General features: G+C 47.6%; 1 protein-coding gene across 1 annotated transcript; it reads right to left on the minus strand.

Moving 5' to 3' along the window:
* Positions 1-209: 209 nt before the first annotated feature.
* Positions 210-22,629, minus strand: NPTX2 (neuronal pentraxin 2). Its single transcript, XM_084819197.1, has 5 exons — positions 22,195-22,629; positions 16,088-16,304; positions 9,098-9,342; positions 3,611-3,790; positions 210-437 (listed from the first exon to the last, which is right to left on the minus strand). The coding sequence occupies exons 1-5, from the start codon at positions 22,627-22,629 to the stop codon at positions 210-212; spliced, it is 1,305 nt and encodes a 434-aa protein (XP_084675323.1).
* Positions 22,630-23,466: the final 837 nt, after the last annotated feature.

A 23,466-nucleotide genomic window follows, 5' to 3' on the forward strand; every position in this document is an offset into this window, starting at 1 on the left:
TTCAATGTGGCTGGTGCAGATGTTCCTGGAGAAACTCCACCCCAGAATACATATATAGATACATATTTCATTTGTACCCTGGCAGCTTACTACGGAGTTATTAAAAAATAATAATAATTCAAGAAGGTGAGCAAGGGGCATAAGAGCATCAGACCTGATGAGAGATTGTCTTAATAAAAACGGGGCACTTTGATGGGAAATGGTCATGGCTATAAATCAAGCAGACGCTCTTCGCACGTCTCCACAGGCCATTTGGCTGCCCCTCCAAACACATCCACGTTGTTGTCAACCCAAGGGATGATGTTGCCGGGCATGTTGGTGGAGCAATTAGCAATATTCATGATGTCTTCAGGCTTTAAGACTCGGTCCCAAATGTTGAACTGGCTCATTTCTCCAACAAAAGCTTGAGTTGCGTCAAACCTTCCTCCAACAGTGTCCTTAATATAAAAGACAGACAGACAGACAGACAGACGAGGAGGAGGAGGAGGAGGAGGAGGAGGAGAAGGAGAAGGAGAAGGAGGAGGAGAAGAAGAAGAAGAAGAAGAAGAAGAAGAAGAAGAAGAAGAAGAAGAAGAAGAAACAGCAGAGCTTGAATTAGTTAGATCTTTTAGTTTGATTTTGTTTGTCCTTGAAAAAAATGAGATCGTTTAGTCAGTCTATTTATATGTGAAAAAAGTCAATGGGGCTTCTTCTGAGTAAACATGAATAAGATTGCACTGTAAGTGTCACAGCCCTAATTTTCTTGATTAGGAAGCTGACTTATGCCAAGTCAGACCCTTGGTCCATCTTTCTCAGTATCACTTATGTGAACTGACTGCAGCTCTCCAGAGTTTCAGAGAAGAGTCTTTCCCAGACCAACCTGGAGGTGCAAGGACCAGCATCTAGAACCTTCTTCACCCCTGATCTAGAGCACCACCACCCCCAGGTCAGGGGTGCGGACCCCTTTCAGCCCAAGGGACAAATTCATTTTCAGAGAGTTTCTTGGGGGGTGCATTCCAGTGGTGGGCAGGACCAACGGCGAAATGGGGCAGGGCCCCGAACCCCGCTACACCAGCATATTTTAGCTCAAAGCTCTTACTGCCGGTACCTAAGCCTTCGAAGAAGCATTTCAACTTTCTAGAATTGGAGGGGGGAGGATGCAGAACCCAGGAAACCACTGGTCAAAGGGAAGGGGGTGGGGCCTGGGATGGGATGGGATGAGGCCACCTGGGGGATCCCAGAGGACCAGACAGCCCACCCTAAATTAGTGCTGTGCTGAAAATTTCTCCCACTTTTTATTATTTTCATTCAACTTGACAGAAAAGAAATTGCTTTCGAAACAAAATTTGAAGGGAGAAAAGAAATTCAGAAAAATTCTCATGAGTTGGGTTCAGGTTCCTTGTGCGTACCTTACTTATGAGGAGGCCAAGGCATGTGACTGAGTGTCCTATCTTTCATTCATACAATCATCTCTCCTGCAGCCTGTAGCATCCTTGGCTTCCCACACTTCACTTAAAGCCCAGGGCAAGACATCATGAAGTGATTCCTCCCATAGGGCTTTTTCAGCTCAGGAAGTGCAGGCAGCCTGGGAGGCTGCAGAGCAATGGGGCGACGTACAGTGGATAGAAAACACACATACAGCACCCTTGGCTGCCTCACAGTGATTCAGTAAGCTCAAAAACACCACCACAACAAATTAAGGAATACTTTGAGAATGAGGCCAAATGATGGAAGCCATGTCAGAAGAAAATGTTCGGGAAAATGGAGGAGACGTTTTGGCACCGCACTAGCTCCAGTCTAGCTTCCCTGGAGCTAGAGTGCCCCCCCCACACACACACACACAGACACACCAGCATTGTGGGGGATGCCAAATAGGGCCAGGCTGTCAACACAGTTGATGCTGTTGCCACTTGCAGTGGCAACACACACTAAACTCCAAAACCCTTAGGGCACAATCCTACAGGGATAGGCGGCTGCCTCCAAACTCGGAGGCAACCGACTATCCAATGCAGGGTGAACAGAGTGCAGAAGGGATCTTCTCCTCCACACTCCAGCCACCCTGCATTTACCACTAGACAGATGATTTCAGCTGTCTAGCCAGGGTGTCTCGGGGTGGGGGAGGCCAGTCAGCACATAGGAAGAATCATAACAGTGCTTCCACCATACCATCCCCTCCCCACCCCTATGAACACCCCTTTTTCACCCACTCCACACTGCTCTTCCAAGTGCAGAGCCAGGGACGAACCACGCCACCTATGAGGTGGCAGCGGAGGTGGTGGGGAGGTGATTTTCTGGGAACTGAGCTCAGAGTGCTGGTTCCAAGCTCGGTTCCCAGAAAGAAAGAAAAATCCCACGACCATCTAGCCACTGTCTAGCGGCCATAGGATTGCGCCCTTAGGGAAAAAAGAAAGAGCCTGCGCTACAACCCCTGCCCATGGTGAGCCCTACCTGTGAGAAAGTGTTGAGAATTTCTCCTCCCCCTGGAGAAATTCGATGAAATCCCCCTCCCCATCTCTGCTCAGGAATAGGGCAGAGAATTTTGAGAGGCCATTTGTGCACAGCTCTACCCTAAATTATGCTGCTGAAAAACCAAAAAAGGTTGCGATGATGAAACAGCGGATTGTTTTGTGGAAGAACTGTGAGCTCTGTTCAAGTCTGGTACTCAAAAGCCAGTTCCTGGACTCAGCATGCTTTAATTCTCAATGTATGTCTTTTGCACCAGGCTCCAGTTGGTGGATCTCAAGTAAATAAGTAAAAAAGATAGATTCTGCAAGCCTGAGGTTTGCCCACTTCTGGTCCATCCTACAGTTGAATTGTGAGTAGGGATGTTAGAGAATTCTGCCACAGGCTCCAGTGAGGCCGGATTCTTTAGAGTCCATGGCGGAACGGAGCAATCCCCACCACCACCCCGCGGAATCCCCTGGGGATGAAGCTAACCTTTGTCGGCTGTCCGCTGCCCCACGAATGGCTGCCCCGGTCTGCGGCCGCCATTTCCTCTGTACTTTAGCCGTGATAGGCTATGTAAGTATTTACGTAGCCTATCACAGCTAACGCAGGGACACCATTTGCATTCCTGCCTTTTGCCGTGATAGGCTACGTAAATATATATGTAGCCTATCATGGCTAACACAGGGGTGCAAATGGCGTAGTGGCCACCATTTGTATTCCTGCCTTTTGCCGTGATAGGCTACGTAAATATATATGTAGCCTATCACAGCTACCGCAGGTAAGCAAATGGCAGCTGCTATGGCGGCTGCCATTTGCGGCCGCAGGCCAGCAGCAGACGGAAGTCCAGCTACGGGCGGCCCCAACCGGCAGCTCTGCAGGCTCCCCAAGGGGCGGAGCTGGCTGGGGAGGATTCCGGGGGGGAGGGAGGGATCACCTCCCCCCCCCCAGTGGATGGCCCCAGCGGAATGGGGTAAGTAATCCGTACACCCTTAATTGTGAGTCTGTGGACACAGAACCTGACTTTTAAAACTGTTTTTGTACACAGCACTTAGTTGTAGGGGCATATAAATAATAAATATTGTGTTGTTGTTGCTGTTGTTGTTGTTGTTTTAATTTCATGGTGCCCTGAGGAAAGAAGAGAAGGGAAAGAATATATAAACTACATTGCTGCCCTATGACTCACCTGCTCCTGACCAAGGATCAGGACTCCTCCTGGTTTAATGGGGTGCCAAGGAGCTAAATTATCCCCCGTGCCAAGTTTCTCTCCATCCTGGAAAGCTTCCCACATCCCATCCCTCGTCGTCCATGTGATGCAGATGTGATGCCATTTCCCATCGCTAATGAAGAGCGGGAGTTGGGCAACCTGCATAAAGACAACAATGGACATTTTCAGGAATGTTGCTGCACCTGGGAGATATGGAGCAATGTAAGTAAGTGCGGGTTTTGTGGTTTTAATTTTTGTGACCACCCAGTGAGCTTTGACTTGGCATAGAAATGTAATAAACGAATAAAACATAAGAAAAGCCATGGTGTTTCAGACCAAATGTCCATCTAGTCCAGCATTCTGTTGACACAGTGGCCAACCAGTTGCCCATGGGAAACTCACAAGCAGGACATGAGTGGGACACCACCCTCATGCCCATATTCCCCAGCAACTGGTGTACATAGGCATACTGCCTCTGGTACTGGAGGTAGCATATAGCCATCAGGATTAGTACCCACTGATCACCTTCTCCTCCATGAATTTGTTCAATCCCCTTTTACAGCCAACCAACTGGTGGCCATCACTACATCTTGTGAAAGTGAATTCCATAGTATAACTGTGTACTTTGTAAAGAAGAACTTCCTTTTATCATAGAATGTATCCTATGATAAGGGCCTGGTAATGATTTGTCTTCCAAAAACTGCTTTGTTTTGTTTTTTTTAAAAAAAACCAGAGTTTTGAAGACTGGAATGTAACACATCACAGTTAAGGAGAGGGGAGGGACACCCTCCCCACCACAGACACAGTCCCAACCAGTGTTATGCAGCACACAATCCTATGGAGGTTTACTCAGAAGAAAGTCTCACTGAGTCTAATATGCTTAATTCCCAGGAAAGGAAGCGCAGGACGGCAGCCTCCGCTCTGACATGAGAGTAAGGCTGTAATACTGTATCCTGTTACTTTGGACTAAGCCCCACTGAACTCAACAGGAGCAGATACGCATAGGGTCTCACTGTAAGAGCGCAAGGACAGAACATAGAAAGAAGAGGTGCAGCCTGAGCTCCAAAACACAAACCCACTCTTTTGAACCCAAAGAAGGGTGGCGGAGGAGGGCAGTACTTCACTTTGCACCATGCCAGCCTTCCAGTTGAAAAGGAAAAAAAGTCTCCTTCACGTGGTGCAACAAAAGGCTCTCCAGGTGTGCCACACAGCAGGTGAGGGAGGTGGGCAACTGGACTGGGGAGAGAATGGACTGGAGAAGTTGCAATGGTTGGGCCTTCCACTATAGCGGAAGGTTTAGAAACCGGTCAGGGGAACCTGGCCATCCAGATGTTGTGGAGTCCAACTCCCAATAGCCCCAGCCAACATTGCCAATGGTCAGGGGTGATGGGAGTTGTAGTCCAACAATATCTGGAGGGCCACAGGTTCCCCAGCCCTGACTTAAATCATAAATCATTGGGTTGTGAGCTGGCTTCCTTAATTCAGGCCTGCCATTTTGGTGGAATGTGCTGGAAACATGTGAAGTTCAGTACTGGGACAGCAAGGAACAAAACTGAGTAGAAGTGATATGTGAGTGAAAGTCTGGGCAGTTTCTCTAAGGCAGGCATGGGCAGAAGGTAGATCTCCAGATGTTTTGGACTTCCACTCCCAGAAACCCCTGCCAGCATGGCCAATGGTCAGGAATGCTGAGAGTTGACGTCCAAAACATCTGGAGATCCAGCATCTGCCCAGCCCTGCTTTAAACGCCTCTTCAAACATCATGTTTTAAGCTGTTTTAAGTGCACAACTAAAACTGTGATGTGAGAGTGCAGCGCACACGCAGATCACAGGGGCATACTCATCAGAGAGCCATGATTGGCTGCAGCTCCCTGTTGAGTATCCTATCAGAGGCCAACACATGGTCTGCCTCTGCTTGATGTAGGAAATGCCCCTGAGAGGTGACCATATTCTCTGCCCTAGAAAGCCATATCCTTGGTTCCAGATATATGGCAGGTGGCTGTGGATACCCAGTTGCAGTGGAGGCTGGCAGCTCTTATTTCAGTAGGGCTGTGGATCCATTCCGGGTTTCAATCAGAACCATCCAGAACTCTAAAGGAGCTAACCAAAATGCTGAACCCAAATAGGTTCAGCACTTTGGATAGCTCTCCTGGAGTTCTGGCTGGTTCCGACTGAAACCCAGAATGAATTCACAGCCCACCGAAATCAGAGCCACCAGCCTCTACTGCCCAGTTGTAAAAGGAATGCATTCCACACATGCTCAGAGGCACTCTGTGTTAGATTCGCAGCCTGCCTTTGAAGGCAGAGTCCTAGTGGCTAAACTCAGATCCTGGACCTGGAGACAAATTAAGCTGTGTGTGCGTATATTATACAGCACCACAACTTCTGGGTGATGCATGTGTCCCTTTCCAACCCCCTTACAACACTCCCAGGGATTTGATGTTTACGAGACTATTGCAAGACAGCAGTGCAACGTGTACTTTCTTCCACTTCCCCACCTCCTCCATCTGATAGAGGTTTATTTTGGCCACATTCTTAATGGGCCAGTTGCAGCCCCAATCAATAGTTAAGTGACTTACAGCCCAATTTTAAAACAGCTGAGCCAACAACCCCCATTTCGCTGAATGGCGTTTCGAGGGGCAGCGCCATTCAAGAACTGCAGCTTTACACCCCAGATCTATCGATTGGCTGAACATTTAGCAGTGCAAGGTTGAGTGTCTGATGGTCTGCCTTGCAAGTAAAGCCCTAAATGGCCTGGGTCCAAGATGTCTAAGGGCCGCACTCCTCCCAAACCAGCCTGCCTGCTCCTTAGGCATGCAAATGGCTGCAAAGTCAGACGTCTCCTTGCTGCTCCACTTCCATCCCAACTGTGGTAAAAGCAGCACGTGAAGGAAAGGGACTCTTCAGGGCTTGCAAGAATCAGTCCTTTCCCTTTCCTTCACATCTTGCTCATGCCCCAACTGGGATGAGAGCAGTGGGCGAAGGAGGGAATCTCCTTATGGATTTGTTGTTGTTCAGTCGTTAAGTCGCGTCCGACTCTTCATGACCCCATGGACCATAGCACGCCAGGCCTTCCTGTCCTCTGCTCTCTCCCAGAGCGTGCTCAAGTTCATATTCATTGCATCAGTGATGCTATCCAGCCATCTCATCCTCTGCCGTCCCCTTCTCCTTTTGCCTTCAATCTTTCCCAGCATCAGGGTCTTTCCCTGGGACTTTTCTCTTCGCATTAGGTGGCCAAAATATTTCAGCTTCAGCTTCAGTATCAGTCCTTCCAATAAGCAGTCAGGGTTGATTTCCTTTAGGATGGACTGATTTGACCTCCTTGCAGTCCAGTGGACTCGTAAGAGTTTTCTCCAGCGCCACATTCCCAGAGATGGAAAAGGGATTTCCCAGCATCCCAGGTGTGCAAGGGAATCCCCTTGTTATCTCTGATCACAGATTGGAGATAACAAGGAGATTCCTTTCCCTGCCTCCTCCCCAAATGCCCAGTTGCCCTAATTTGCTTGGCAAGGGGGCTTGGCCCATGGATGGTGTCTAACACTCTGTAGACCAGATTGGAAACTTCTGCAGGCTGGATTAGGCCGACATACTGGAGGTTCCTTGCCCCTTCCCTATCATCAGCAGAGAACTGCTGTGTCCCACCGATGGCCAAGGCACAGCTGGATGGGATGTGGGAGAGGGCCTTCTCTGCAGCTGTGCCTTGTCTGTGGAACTTCTTGTGTCAGGAAATTTGTTTTTGGCGCCCTCCCTCATTTCCCCACAACAGCCCTTGAAAATCCCAGCATCAGGGCTGGCTCCAGGTTGAGAAGGACCTTAATATGGCCCCCCTTCTACATCGGCGGGCATCTGGTATGGTGGGCCACTGACACATCACCAAGAAGGAGGAAATGAAAGGAGAAGGCAGAGTTCTGCATAAAATGTCCATGCAGGGCCAGCCCTACCATTAGGCAGAGTGAGGCAGTTGCTTCAGGCGGCAGATGATGGGAGGTGGCAGGAAAGTGTCGGAGGAGAGAGCTGTGGGACACATGGCTTGCCTTGTGCCCCCTAAGCTAGCCAGCTGCCTTCAGATCCAGTGGAGGAAGATGTTCCATCCCCGGTGTTGAAGTAAGATTTGTCTGCTAGTCAAGCTGGCCTTTGTACCTGGAATGGGAGTGGGCACCATCTTGTTCTTTGGCTCAGGCAGCAAAATGTCTTGGGCCAGCCCTATGTCCATGTGGCATATATGTGGTTTATATGCATACCGCACATTTTGAAATGATATTTCAATCACTGTGGGCCTCTCTCTGCACATAGAAAGGACAGTCCTGCCCAGCGGTAGAGGAAGGCAGCCTTTCTCTTGGGCTGTGACAGGAAACCCCCACTATTATCACTGATCAGAGAGGAGTGAGGTTTCTTCTCCAACGGCTGGAGAAAGGCTCCCTTTCTCTACCACTGGGAATTCCTAGTCTTATCTCCAAGCAAAGATAACAACAGGTTTCTTCTCCCAGTACTTTCTCTAGCACTGGGAGAGGGGATGGGACCTGGTAGAAGGGGTGAGGCCTGGGGTGATTTCTTTTTCTACCCAGTCTGCCCTGTGGGGAGTGGGAGAAGGTCCAGGTTGTGAAAATAGCTCCCAAACCTCCTACAGTTGCCCACCTCTGGTCTAGGGATGTCGGAGAAATTCATAACAGACAGAATCAAATGAGTTCGGATTTCTGTGAATCTGATCCATGGCTTCTGCAGCAGACTGGCTTTTCCTGAGTCACATGGATTCCACGGACTTGTGGTCCTTTTTTAAAAAAAACTTTCTGGAACTTTATGCCAATCTAGTCATAGAAAAATACATACAATTAAAAAAAATGCTCATTTCCCCCTTAGCCTAAAACATGGAAATGTGCATTGGGGAGGGGGCATTTGCACATTTTTGCAAGTGTGAATTTGCACAAGTGTGAATTCGCACAAATTCAGGAAATTGGGAAAAATCTTATTCCATCAATGAGCGGACAGTGGAAAAAAGGCACTTAACAGTCTGCAAAATATCCTGACTGTTAGAGAAAGACGACAATGGAACCAATTCCCTAGGGAGGAGGTGGGCTCTCCCACACTGGAGGCGTTCAAGATGAGGCTGGACAGCCACTTGTCAGGGATGCTCTGACTTGGATTCCTGCACTGAGCTGGGGGTTGGACTTGATGGTCTGATAGGCCCTTCCAACTCTGCTATTCTATGATTCTATGATTCTATGAAATGCAGACGGAACGGATTTTACAAAATCCTTACATCCCTACTCTGGCCTTAACAAAGGGTCTTGAGCACCTTGGCCATTAAGGCTGAACCAAGAATTGCCCAAAGATCTTAGCAGTGCAGGATCAAGCTCTATTACACCTTCAAGATGATTTTTTTAAAAGCGCAAGATCAAACTCTTCAGCTACTGGCCTTTTGATCTGGCCTGGCCTGGAGGTTCGCAAAAAGAAACACCAACTCTTCCTTACCTTGTCATTGATCAGCAGCTCAATGGGGTTGTTCCCCCACTCGATCAGCACCACTTCATTCGCTTGGCCAGGGACGGCATAGGAGAAAGGTGTCCCTATTCCTGGCGACGCACTCGACTTCAGCCACAAGCAGATGGTGAAGGCGTAAAGTTCGGGCAACGTCTTCTTGATCTTCCCATACAGGTAATTGGTGCGAAGAGGAAGGGAGACTTTAAATTCATCTGGCGATTTAAAGGCGCTGGTACCTAGAGGGCCATATCCAAGAAGGAAATTATGTCCCCACACAGAGATAACAGGGCTGCTGCTCAAACAAAGAAACTTAAGTGGATTCATCATCTCCTGGCATGAACCGACCCATACCCTATGTTCAGCATCTCAGGCCTTCCTCCAGGTGCCTCCTCTAAGGGAGGCTCGGAGGGTGGCAACAAGCAAGAGGGCCTTCTCGGTGGTAGCCCCCCAGTTATGGAATGATCTCCCCAACGAGGCCCACCTAGCACCAACATTGTTATTGTTTCGGTGCCAGGTTAAAACTGCCCTCTTCTCTCAGGCATTTGGCAGCACATAATGAGTTTTTAATCAGGTCTTAAATTGTGTTTGGTTGTTTAAAAATTGTTTTTAGATATATGTTGTCTCTGTGTGTAATCTGTTTCTATGTTTTCATGTAAATGCTTTTTATACTTTGTAGAAAGTATTTTAAATGGTTTCTAATTTTTGTGAACCACCCAGAGAGCTTCAGCTATGGGGTGGTATAGAAATATAATAAATGAATGGCATGAATGAGTTTTAGCTGATTGATCATAGGAGTTTTAGCGGATTTACTGCTTACATCTGCATTGAAATAAAAACAGTAGCTCTGGCGCAACACATTTTGGATCAGGAGTGCTGAAGCTCTTTCATCCTGAGAACTGAATTCCACTTCAGAGAAGTTGGGGTGGGGGCTGTTTTCTAGTGGTGGGTGGGGCTGAAAGCAAAAGAGGAAAGGCCAAAATCGCAACCCCACCACCGCCACCAACCAAATACCAGCATGTCCTGATCACAAATGAAGGGCCAGTTTGGTTTAGTGGTTAAAGTAGCCTTCTGCAAAACACCACTCTCCCGAGTTGTCAGGCTACAAGTCCCTTTATACTCAGCCAGCATAATCAGGGTTGTAGTCCAGCACATCTGAGGGTACCAGGTTGGAGAAAGCTGGAGTTAGAGTGCCAGAGTAAGACTGACAAGACGCAAGTTCACATCCCCACTCCACCATGAAGGTCACTGGGTGACCTTCAGCCAGTCACCATCTCTCAGCCTGATCTACCTTACAGGGTCGTGGTGTGGGCAAAATGGGATGTGGTGAGAAAAGAACTGTGTACATCAGCTTGGGTAGAAAAGCTCATTCTGATTTTGGGGGCGGGGGGGCTGTGAATCCATTCTGGGTTTCAGCCAGAACCAGCCAGAACACTAAAGAACCTATCCAAGGTGCTGAACCCAACCCCCAAATAGGTCCAGCATTTTGGATGGCTCCTTTAGAGTTCTGGTTAGTTCTGACTGAAACGCAGCGCGGATTCACTGTCCCACCAAACTTGGGGCCACCAGCCTCCACTGCTAGCAGGTGATGGGGGGAGACCCTTCTCTGTCTGAGACCCTGGAGGGCTGCGGCCACCAACTGGAGCAGGCAAGCCTGGGCTAGGCAGACACATTGGTCTGACTTGCTCTGTCCTCACAATGGACCAGTTTAAATCAGTGTGATTTAAATCGCCAAGGAAAGAACAGAGCACAACTGATTTGAAATCAAGTTTCCTGTTCGGAAATCCATGCATTTGCTGAAGAACAAGCTTGCATACAAAACAGCTCTCCAAACAATTCAGACAGTTCAGTCTGCAACTAAACGGTGCCTTCATGCAGCTCAGGAGCACCATCCAAAACCTTTAGACCACCCTGGAGTGTCCCCCTTCTGCACTAAAAGTTGGACCCTACGTATGTTTGGGATGACCCTCCCCTCTTATTTCAGCCTCAGGAGTAGGTTTCCTGGAGGTCAAGGGCCCTCACTGCCTACCAGGTGTGCTTTGGGGACTGCATCCTTAGGAAGCCTGTCCCTAGATCTGATTCTACCCTTCGCTAGACTTCTTGAGCGTTACCAGCATCCTCATTGGTAGAGCCTGGATTGATTATGGCAAAAGAATTAAGTGACCCAAAAATGAGATGTTTTCTTTCTTTCTTTAAAAAAAAGAAGAAAAATAAAAGGAACAGAGAGAGAGAGAGAGAGAGAGAGACTTAGGGTGCAATCCTATTGCCTATGCCCTTGATGGTTGGAAGCCCCTAAACTTGGTGGCTTCCGATCATCCAGTGCAGGGCGGAAGGAGAAGCATCGGCAGTCTTCACCTCTGGATCCTCCTGCCCTGTGTATTTTGCTAGACCGGCCTGTTAGTTCGTCTAGCAATGGCATTTTGGAAGGGGAAGGAAGGAAGGAGGCTGGAAGAAATTCAGGATAGCTCTTATCCTGGCCTTTCCGGTTTCCTCCCCTCTCCATCCACCAGAATGTCCCCTTTTCCCCCTCTCCGAGGTCGCTTTTCTGATCTCAGAGGGCAGCCAGTGCAGTTCTTGTGCCAGCTGTGAGGGGGCGGGGGATCTCCGACACCCTCTTTCAGGGTCGAAGTGCTGTCTCCGACCTCAGAAGGGGGAATCCCCACTGTCCTATTACCCTTTGGACAATGCCTAAGGACCACAGGATTGCTCCGTTAAATGATGTTTGTGAATCGCCCAGAGAGCTTCGGCTATGGGGCGGTATAGAAATATAATCAATGAAATGAAATTATTTGAAAATGTATTTTAAGGAACTTTCATATTTTCCACCTTGTTTCCCCAGAAGAAAACTTTTGTGTGGATATGAACATTTAGGCTGTGGTTTAACCTTCACGAAATGCCTGTGTTTGCACAGTTTCGAGATACAATCGTTAATTTGTCTGAACAAGTCATGGCCCAGACTTGCTAATCCTATAAATATCATTCAAGAAGGATCTATATTTAAACAATTCACGATCTTTTATAAAAAGAGTGTTAAAAAAAAATGATTATGCAGACAGTTTCGTGATATATCTCTCTCATCGTGTGCGCTTGGAATTTAAATACGCAAACTCCAGTCAAGCATGCAGTTTCCCAGTAATTAAATCTGAGGATCTGATTAAATGATTAGGATTAAGAGTGTCCCCCAGTGGCTCCGTGAGTAATCCACAGTAAAGGTTGCACATTTGAGACAGGACAAGGATGGCCTGTGGAGTCAACAAAAGTGGCATTCAGACAATTAATTTAAAGCAAAAAAGGAAGTTTGTCTTATCTGTTGGCTTTCTCAAAGGCAAGGAAGAAAGTCTAAAAGACTTCAAGAATAAAATATCACCTCTCTCTCCCTCTCCTTCAGCCAATGAAACTGACTGGTAGGAAATTCAGGACAGACAGAAGGAAGTACTTCTTCACACAACAAATTGTTGAACTTGTAAGAACATGAGAAGAGCCATGGCTGGCTCATTCCTCCCTTCACGGAGGAATTTATGGAGCAGGGGGAGGAGGAAGAGAGGAGGAGGAGAGTCTACCAATACCTATTAGTCATGGAGGCTCTATATGGAGCTTCCAGGCTCAGAGCCTCAGATGAACTTCCCTCTGTCCCATCAGCCAGGACAGCTAGGCTGGTGAGGACAAGGGAGAGGGCCTTCTCTGTGGTGGCCCCCACTCTGTGGAACTCCCTCCCTAGGGAACTCCGCCATACCTCCTCTTTAATGAGCTTCCACCATGCACTGAAAACTTGGTTATTCAGGCAGGCATTTGGGGTGGGTTAGGGTATTCTTAAATAATGTTTAATGTGTAATTTTACTGTTTTAAATTGTACTGTTGTACATAGCCCAGAGTGGCCAAGTGACCAGCCAGATGGGCGATTAAGAAATTTAATAAATAAATAAATAAATAAAAGAGTATATGAAGGCCAGTTGCTGTGGCCTTCATGATGCTCTTGTGGGCTTCCTGGAGGCATTTGGTTGATCACTGTAGAAAGCAGGAAGCTGGATTAGGTAGAGCGTTGGCCAGTATATCACTCGCCAGTGTCCAGCTGGAATCTGGAAGACCTGCTGGTGCTTCCAGATTCCCATGAACCATGTTGGACTAACTGGTCCTTAGTCTGACCCAGCAAAGCCCTTGTGTCCTTAAGCAAAGTCAACAAAGGGTGTTCTGACTCCTTCAAAACTAACTAATTCATGATGGCATAAGCTTTTGTGGACTACAGCCCACTTCATCAGATGCCCATACTCCACAAAAGCTGATGCCATCATGAATTTGTCTGTCTTGAAGGTGCCACAAGACTCTTTGTTGCTTTAATTATTTATTTTTGTTTGTTACATTTGCATCCTGCCTTTCCCAAAATGGGGTAGATGATCCTCCTCTTCTCCATTTTATCCTCACAACAACCCTGTGAGGTAGGCCAGGCTGACAGTCAGTGACCAGCCCCAAGTCATTCAGTAAGCTTCATGGATGAGTGGGGACTAGAACATGGGTCTCCTGAGTCCCAGTCCAACACTCTCACCACTACACCACCCTGGCTCTGTTTTTTTTGCTGCAGCAGAGTAACACGCCTACCCCTCAGGACGCTCTTAAGCAAGAGTGCATACTCAGGATTACTTAACGCAAACAGCAGTGCAGTCCTATACACATCTACTCTGAAATAAATCCCATTGAGTTCAGTGGGGCTTAATCCCAGGTAAGGTTGTATAAGATTACAGCCTAAATTATGCCGGACAGAGCAATACAAAGTTGGGCTGCATAAGACCTTCTCCCCAGAGGTGGAGGCTGGTGAAGCATCATCTCTGCTATGTCCTAACCACCTCTGGACATCCCAAACAGGAGAAGTAGGATTTCAGCTAGCTGTTCAGATCCTGAGTATATACAGTCTTGCTTTGTAAATGAGGGCCTTATGGTCAAAAGGTGGTGTGTGTGTGTGTGTATATATATGTGTGTATATATATATATATATATATATGTATGTATATATACATACATATATATATATATATCATACAGGTTGATGAATTCATTCTACCCTTGCCTGGCATCATCCTATAGAAATCAAGAGAATGGGTGTAGCATAGTGATTAAGAAGCTCTAATCCAGCAAGACTCTGGGCCAAATCTCACCCTTAAACAAGCCACCATCTCTCAGCCTCAGTTCTGCCCCAGTCCCCACTCCATCCACAACCTTCTATAAGGAGAATAACAATATTGGCCTACCTTACCAGGTAGTTGTAAGGGTTATTGATACATTGTAGTGGCAGTGCTTTGAATGCTCAAGCACTATATGAATGCTACTGATTATTCTCATTGTTATTATTAGTACTTCCTTATCAGCATGACTTAATGAGGAAGGACAAGAGGAAAAGCAGGCAACAGGGATGATTGCACATTTTGCATTTTTAGCAAGAGCTGGATATTCTTCACTGGACAAGCTCCTAGGAATGTCAACATTTGACTAACACAGGACTCTTCAACAGGCAGAACTCTTCTACCTGCTTGATGAAGAGGTCAGTGTAATTCAGCAACACTCCTAGCCCTATGGCAACAGATGCCTCACATTTCCCATCTTTTGTACCCTTCGAAGCAGCAGCAGGAATGGTACCTGCCATCGCTACTATAAAGGAGACAATAGGTAATGAACTAAAGGGTTTTATCATAGTTATGATGTATGAATCTCTACAGCTGTAAGCCAGCAAGGAAGATCTGGGGGTTGGAATGCATTCTGTGACATATTTTTTTCACTAACTGATGCTGTTAATTGCATACTGAACTTTTCTTAATCTGTGCATTTAAGCATTTGCATTTTGCCACCTCTCCTGTGTGGACTTGCTCTTGAATGTTGTGCATTGAATGATTTACAATCAGTGCATTTGGTGACTATCTTTCAAACAGAGGCAGCTTGAGGTGAAACCTGAAACCATCACTGTCAGCTGCTGGAGCAGGGCTGGGCAACATGTGGCCCTCCAGATGTTTTGGCTTACAATTCCCATGATCCTGCACTTTGGCTATGCTGGCTAGGGCTGATGGGAGCAGTAGGACAAAACATTTGGAGGGGCTCAGGTTGCCCAGCTCTGTGCTACAGCCTTATTTGCATGTCAACAGACCCCCTCCTCCCTCATTCTGTCTCATGTTTGTGATCATGCAGACACCAGGAGTTCAAGTCAGTCTTTTTTTCCTCCCTCCCCTGCTTGTTATAACATCTTGCCTGATGAAGAGACCAGGAGATCTTGAAAGCTTGCACAGTTTTTGCACTAGTATGGCACACTGGGCATCTTTCGAGCTGAATTTTTGTTTCTTTGTTTAGTTATTCCAAAAAAAGAAAAAAGAAAAGAAAGACACCCTACCCTGGAATGTTTGGAAATGTTTAATCCTTAACCGGAATCAACTCCAGATTGGGGGCGGGGCGGGGGGAGCTTGGACAAGACTACCCCTGCACTCATTGGTGCAGTTCTCATTGCCCATTCACCTTCCCACTCCCTCTGGGCAGTGGTGTGGCCCAATCCACACCACTGCCCAGAAGGAGAGGGTAAGGCAAGTGAAGGTTGCTGGTCTTCCCCCAGCACTTGTCACTGCTTGCATGCTCAGAGCGGGGAGGTGAACAGGCAGAAACATCAAAGAAGGAGGGTCAGGGGCTTTGGGGATCAGCAGTGGGGCCCCCTCTGGGGTGTGGAACTTGGCAAGTGCCTGGCGATACCAACCGTAAGGTCAGCCCTCTCCTTAACGTTTCTTCTTTATCAGTACTAGCTTTCTAAAATTAAGTCTTCTTCCCATTTTCCTCTCTGTGCCACCAATTAATTACTCAGTTCAATCAATGCATAGGACTGGAGTGCTGGATGGAGCCACTGGAGTTTCTGGCCACTGAGTCAATGGCACTCTCATTCTGTAGGGAGCTCACACACAAGCAAATAAATTCTAGGCAGAAATCTATGAAGGAGGATGCAAAACTGCCCGTCAGGTTTACCTCTTTCTAGCTCAGAAACTCTTTCAAGAAGCGCGTTCAAGGCTGCCTCAGTCCTTTGCCGATGGGTGGACGTCTCATTGTGAAGCAGCGACTTCTCGTTCTCCAGTTCTGCAACTTTGCTTAAAAGCTGGCGCTCTAAATCTCCCAGCCTCCTCTGAAGCATCTCTCTGAGATCGCTGGGGAGAGCGGCATACGAGACGTTGGCTCGGAGCTGGTGCTTCAAGAGGGTGAGAAAGAAAGCCATATGCCACTGCTTATTATCATTCTCATTGATCACATGGAATTAGGCACTCTGTGTGTGCGCGCATGCACGCGTATGCGTGTGTGTGTGTGTGTGTAAAATCTCAAATATCTTTCCTCAGTCATTCAGGCCCCAATGACATTCAGGCTGGACTACTGTCATATGTTCCATGTGGGGCTGCCCTTGAAGACGGTTCAGAAACTTCAGCTGATGCAGAATGCAGCCACCCAGATACAGGTGGGGGCTTGGCAGTCTGCTCATGTGACACTGATACTGCACCAGCTGCATTGGCTGCCAGTGCATTTCTGAGCAGTGGAGGCTGGTGGCTCCTATTTCAGTGGGGCAGTGAATCTGCTCTGGGTTTCTGTCCATTCTCTAAAGGAGCTATTCAAAGTGCTGACCCCATCCCCAAAATGGGTTCAGCACCTTTGATAGCTCCTTCGGAGTTCTGGCTGGTTCTGACTGAAACCCAGAGCGGATTCACCACTCCACTGAAATAGAAGCCACCAGCCTCCACTGTTTCTGAGTCAAATTTAAAGTTCTGGTTTTAGCCTTTTCACCTTTAAAGGTTTGGGCCCACACTACTTGAAGGACCACCTTCTCCCTTACCAGCCTGACTGCACTAAGAGGTCATCAGCAGAGGCCCTTCTCACTTGCCTCCTGCCAAGGGCAGTAAGGCTGGTGAGTACAAGGGAGAAGGCCGTTTCAGTGGTGGCCCCACGCTTCTAGAATCAGCTTCTATCAGGGGCTCATCAGACCCCTTCTTTGCAGATCTTCAGGAAAGCTTTGAAGACCCACCTGTTTTCACTGGCCTTTTCATAATCTGTGAGTTGCAGATTTTATTGGGGTTATCTGTTTTTTTGATGTTATCTGTTTTTACAGTATATTATGGAATATTTATTTATTTATTTATTTATTATTCCGGGGGTTGGCATATCTATGTATTTTTATCTTGGATGCCACCTTGGGGAGGTTCTGCCTTTAAAGGTGGCCTAAAAATGATTTTAAATAAATAAATAAACAAACAAACAAACAAAATAACCCAGTACAGCTAGGATCTATATATGCCTGCAGGAAGCACATTCTGAGTGCATATCACTTGCTATATGGGAAACCATGGCTGCAAATGGAAATTATGCACATGCCTCTCACCTGTGATCTGACAGCACCAGAAAAATATTTAAGGTAGGAAGCCTACTCATGAATCGTCAACAAGAGGAAATAGATCGCCCAAAAAGTGAACACTGGTTTTCATAAAATTCACATATGCTTATGTATATGCATAGCTGCAAATTTTGAAACAATTATCACCACTGCAATGAAGATGAACTTGAGCACACTCCAGGAGAGAGCGGAGGACAGGAAGGACTGGCATGCTATAGTCCATGGGGTCATGAAGAGTCAGACACAACTTAACAACTGAACACTGACAAACTAGAAATACAGTCCATCTCACCATACTGTGGAAGTCAAAACCAGGTGACGAGGTGACCTGTGTGCCTTCCTGTTCAGCCTGCTGTCCAGGGGCTAACTATGGGTGGGCAACAGTTCTTGGGTATTTTTAAACTGGAATTGGAAAGGTTGGTCCTTCAAAAAGAGGACACTTCCAAAATAGAGGACCGCCCTTTGTAAAAGAGGACACCTGGCCACCCCAATTTGGGGACAGGGAAGAGAAAAATGCATGGGAGGGGGACACTTTGTCCCACATGTTAGATTTCTGAAAGAGAAATTTGATTTCACATTAATGCTCCCATCCGAAATATATATATTCTCTGAAGGAAGTCCTACTCTTCTAATGGAGTAAATAAGCATGCTGATGAGTGTGGCCTTGTTTTGATTTCCAGGTAATGATTCCATTATCGTTTGTATGTGAAAAATGGTTGGGAGTGGATGGAGGGGCACACTACTTGTCTGGAGGGCCACAGTCTCCCCTCACCTTCCTATAACATCAGCCAAATACAAGATTAATAATTACAGCAGGCATATACATACCATGCTGTACATAAAGCAGCCATTGTAAATCAATGAATTAATGCCATCCGCAATACATTCTCCATCAGCTATGCTTCAAGGACCCTTTCTTGTCCTTCTCTGAGTGCTGTTTGGTGGCATAAACCAGGGATGTCAAACCTCTTTCAGCCCAAGAGATGAATTCAATTTTGGGGAACCTTGCAGCGGGGTGGTGGGGGTCATTTAGGGGGGGCAAAAGGCAAAGGGGGGGTGAAAATACCAAAAATACCAGCCTGTTTTAGTTTAAAGCTCTTACTGCTGGTAAGTCAGCCTTCAGAGAGGCATTTCGACCTTTTGAGATGGGGGGGTGGGGAATCACAGAAAACCTGGGAAAGCACCAAATGATTGATGGTCAATGGAAAGGGGTTGGGTCAGAGAAGGGAGTGGGGCCACCTGGGGAACCCCAGAGGTCAGGATTGGGACCCCAAGTAGGCCCCTGCAGGTGAGGTTCTGCACCCCTGAGGTAAACAAAAGTTTTGCCTTCTTTTGGAGAACCAGATATGGAGGGCTTTGGGAAATGTCCATTGGAAGACCAGCCCATGAAGATGGTGCTATACTGGTGATGGCCTGCTCTAAAAGAGAGTGGAGGGAAATGCCTCCAGAACTCAGCAGAGAGAGATCAGCTATGCCTTATGGGAAGGGACATTTTCTAAATATGCAGGTGCCAAGCTAATTGGGTTTTTGGAAGTTTACAGTTGTGTCCAGAAGCCAACTTTTTGACACTGGTTTACGTTATGAAAGGAATTGATCATGTGTGAATTCTCAGGCCACTCTGCTCTACAGAGAGCAGCCAGCCTGGGGGCCAGAAGTTTATTTGGCTACACAAGCTGACCTCTTCATGGATGGTCAGCTTCTATAATAAAGTTGACAACATCTAGAAATGAGGGCTTCATCCTTAGATGTAATTATGGCATTACATACAAAAGCCTAAGAGAGTTGTAGTATTAAGTCTTGCAAAAGGCAAAGGTTTGTTGACCATAAGTAAAAAACTGAAAACCCATATTAGTTGTGAGAAAAACCCATTTTTTGTGATCTTTTGTTTGGCCTAATAAAGGTATTACACTAATATGGAATCTCTAAAATTAAGTGTAGAGCATTTCTATCTTTATAACTTGAAAACTCATCATTTCATTCCTTTGCATGTGGAACTGTGGGTAACAGTTTTGCCACATATAGATTAAAATTTGATAGATCCATGAAGGACCAGATATTTGGGGGGTGGGAGGGGGGTTACATCTATTGTGCAAGTTGCCAGCTGGGCATACCTGGTTTACAACAACATCTAAAATCTAGATGTGATGTCTATCAGCCTCATGCTAAATGTTCAATGTATATATAAACTCACTTTATTGAAATGTCCTTTTTGCCAAATTAATCAACTCATTAATGCACAAGATGTTTCCCCTTTGTTCCTCCTCATAATATCCCTTATCTAGTATGATAAACATAAACATTCCACAGGTTATTGTGACACAAGCCATCCAGTATTTCTAAAATGCACATCACTGGTAATCCATTGTCTAAGAAGTGAGGGTGGGGGGAAGTCTCATTGTTACAGACTTGTCCTTAAGAGTTATAGTGTTGATATGTTATTACTACTGGACTTTTCCACTGCACTCTCAAGGAAACACAAGAGCCATTCCAAATAGATTGAATTTTGCATTGATTCCTAAAAGCTTTCAGTTCTGTCCTTCAAAAAAGCAGCTGGACTATAAGAGGAGGTATACACTGTTGTAAATAATTATGCATTAATGAGCATGGGCATGAAAAAAAATGTTGCCTTGGCTTCATTCATTCCACTTGTCTTTGCATCACGCTGTCTGTTTCCATAGTTAACATCTACTCAGCTGTTGCAAAACAACTGGGAACTGCACTTAACAGTTTTTATTTTACTAATGTTCTTATTCGGTACCATATGCCAAGGTCCTATTATCTAGGATGTCGAAGTTGAATTGCAACCTCTTAAGCAAGTATGTTCTTATAGTTGAGACACAGATTAAGAAAAAAAAGAAAAAAGCATCAAGCCAGGAAAATAAATCCCATAAACCTCCTCTCAATCCATTTTATTGGAAGACACAAACAGAACATCTATTCCCTTCACATTTCCAATGGAGGTGGTGGAGAAGGCATTTTTAAAAACTAGTTCTGGAGACTTTACTCATTGCAATAGATTCTCACAAGACCAAACTCTGCACCAAGGCACACAACAGGCTATTTCTTTGGATTTATGAACAATTGACCAATGCCAGATACCCCCTTCCATTCTCTATCTCACCTTCTTATGTCTGGAATAAAAGGTTGTTTGTCTCCCTAATGTGACGATATAGTTACCCTTTACAGAGAACTTTGAGAATGTGAATTACTTGAAACCTGAGCAGTTCCTTGTTTTTATAATCCCATTAAAGGTGAGACCATGACTAAGAGTTTCTGGGAAATGATACTTGTTTATGGCAGTGTCCCACTGGACTGCAACTTCACTAATTGCCCCCCCCGGTAATCTATTACATATATATTTAGCAAGTGACAACAATCCCTCAAGAGGAGAAGCACCTTCGGCTAACAAGAATATCAGGCTGCACGTTAGAAATGTTGAACGGCCATGCAAATGGCAAAAAGGAGAGAGGCAGGTACGAATTTGGAGCTCTCCTAAACCCAGTAGTCCCAGGATTTGAACCTAGAACAACACCATAGTCCATAGACTGGAACAGAAATATAGACTAGAAATGCAGATATTTGTTATAATTGTTTAGATATAAACAGTTATAGGGACCATTAAAAAAAAAAAAAAAGGTTGCAAATCGCCACTAATGTGATCTGAGTCCTTCTTTGGGTAATACCAAACCCCATTTCCTGACAGATGTACCACTGTACAATCCCAAGTACTTATTTAGCTGTGTGCTAGACACTGTATAGATGTAACACTGTCATTGCCCAGAAAAATGCTTCAGCTACCCACATAAGAATACAAGAAGAGCCTTGCTGGTAAATTCATCTAGCCTAGCATTGTATTGTGACCAACCAATTGACATTGGGAACTGGTTTCCTCCTCAGCAACTGGTATTCAGAGATACACTGCCTCTAAACATGGAGGTTCTAATTTAGCGATCATGATAGTACAGTGTAGTAGCTTGGATTCAAATCCCGGCCCTAAGCCTTACTGGGTGACCTTGGGACCAGTCATGGTCCCTCAGCCTAGAATTGCTGCAAGGATAAAGAAGGAAACGGGCTATATATGCCACATTGAAGTCCTCGGAGGAAGGAGGCTGAGATAAAAATGTAATGATATTAACACTCTCCGATGCATATTTAACCGAAGTCCCACTGTGTCCTGCGGTGATTACTCCCTAGTAAGCGTGTTCAGGATTGCAGCCTAAATCTCGCATTGCACCCTTCAGGATCTTTCCACTCCGTAGCTCAGGTTCTATACCCTTCATTCACAAGAGGCGTATTTATCAAAGACACTTTCTCACCCACAATCCCAGCTATAAACTACCACCCGAGTAATCACCCCCAGGAGGTCGGTTTCTCTTTCAGGACCACGGGCAGCACCCAGCGCGCCTCCCATCCGGCGCCTAAGCCGCCCGCCCCCCTCGATCAACCCCAACACAAAGTCGGCCTCTCTCCCCTCCGCTAGGCGACAACTTTCAGGACCGCGGACAGCTCGCGGCGCGGCGCCCACTCCGCGCCTGGCGCTCTCCCCGCGCAATCGCCCCCGACCGCACGCCGGTCTCTCTTCCCAGCGCCGGGACCCAACTTTCAGCACCGCGGACAGCTCGGGGGCGCGGGCGCGCGCGCTGCTCTTTCGCCTCTCGCCCCGGAGGTGACCCACCTCCCCGCCCTCGCTCCCCTTCCTCACCTCGAGGTTCTCCAGGCGATCCTTGAGGGTCTGCATGGTGCGGCTGAGCTGATCGATGACCTGGCCGGGGTCCCGGGGCAAGTCGCCCATGGTGTCCTTGCCTTTGCCCGACTCTTTCCTCCACGTGCCGCCTTTGCCGTCGGCGGCCTCGCAGCGGCCGAGCTTGGCGGTCAGCTCGCGGATGGCCTCCCGCTGGTTGCCGATGGTCTCCTTCTGCTGCAGGATGGTCTCCCGCAGCTGCAGCACGGTGGCTTTCAGCTCCTCCTCGGGGGGCAGCCCGCCCCCTTGCATGGGGATCGGGGGCAGCGGGCAGCCCGGGTTGGCGGCGTCCGGCGGCAGCGAGGTGCACACGAAGCGGCTGCCCGGAGGGCTCTCCTGGGCGCCCGCTGCCCCCCACGCCGAGAAGGCGAGCCCGGCCAAGACAGGCAGCAGCATGCCGGCCAGGCGCGGGGCTACTCTGACAGCGGGGAGAGCCGGCTCAACATGGGGAAGACCCGGGGAGAGGGGGCGAGCCGCCTGCGATGCGAGCGCGAGAAGAGCGGAGCAAGTTACTCTCCCAAGAAGGCCAAAAGTTCCAGCCAGTTTTCTTGCCGCGGAAGCAGAAGCAGCCGAAGGGACAGCCAAGAATGAGAAGCGCAGCGCCCAGTGAGCGACTGGGGCCGGCAAGGCGGCCAAGCCCGAGCCTCCTCTTCTGCCTCGCGCTCGCCCGTCGCTCGGCGCCTTCCCCGGGCAAGAGTAGCTCGCGCGCGCGCTTAAAAGGCTGAGCCGGGCGAGCTGCGCGGAGGGAGGGACGGAGCGGGGGAGAGGGAGAGGGAGACCTGGGCAGCCTCGCGCTGGTTGGTTGCGAGGCCCACGTGACGCCGCTCAGTCCCAGCTGCGAGGGGCGCAGAGCCTGGAGGAGGTGCGGGGGGGGGGGGAGACGCCTCCTGGTTGGTTGCCGCTCAGGCAGTGCAGGCCGGTGGCTCGTCTTTCAGTGAGGCTCTGAATCCTCTCTGGGTTGCAGTCAGAACCAGCCAGAACTCTAAAGGAGCTATCCAAGGTGCTGAACCCAACCCCAAAAATGGGTTCCGCACCTCAGATAGCTCTTTCATAGAAACATAGAATAGTAAGGCTGGAAGGGGCCTACAAGGCCATCAAGTCCAACCCCCTGCTCAATGCAGGAATCCAAGTCAGAGCATCCCCAACAGATGGCTGTCCAGCCTCGTCTTGAAGCCTCCAGTGTGGGGAGAGCCCACTCCCTCCCTAGGTCATTGGTTCCATTGTCATATTGCT

This window comes from Heloderma suspectum, chromosome 12 (assembly GCF_057233095.1).
Source record: "Heloderma suspectum isolate Gila_16-S chromosome 12, 16-S_ref, whole genome shotgun sequence".
NCBI lineage: Eukaryota > Metazoa > Chordata > Lepidosauria > Squamata > Helodermatidae > Heloderma > Heloderma suspectum.

Coding starts and splice junctions, on each gene's coding strand:
- NPTX2 (XM_084819197.1), bottom strand. CDS start 22,629: ATGCTGCTGCCTGTCTTGGCCGGGCTCGCCTTCTCGGCGTGGGGGGCA. Junction 3,791..9,097: donor AGCTGCTGATCAATGACAAG/GTAAGGAAGAGT, acceptor GTCTTTATGCAG/GTTGCCCAACTCCCGCTCTT. Junction 438..3,610: donor TGATCCTTGGTCAGGAGCAG/GTGAGTCATAGG, acceptor TTTTATATTAAG/GACACTGTTGGAGGAAGGTT.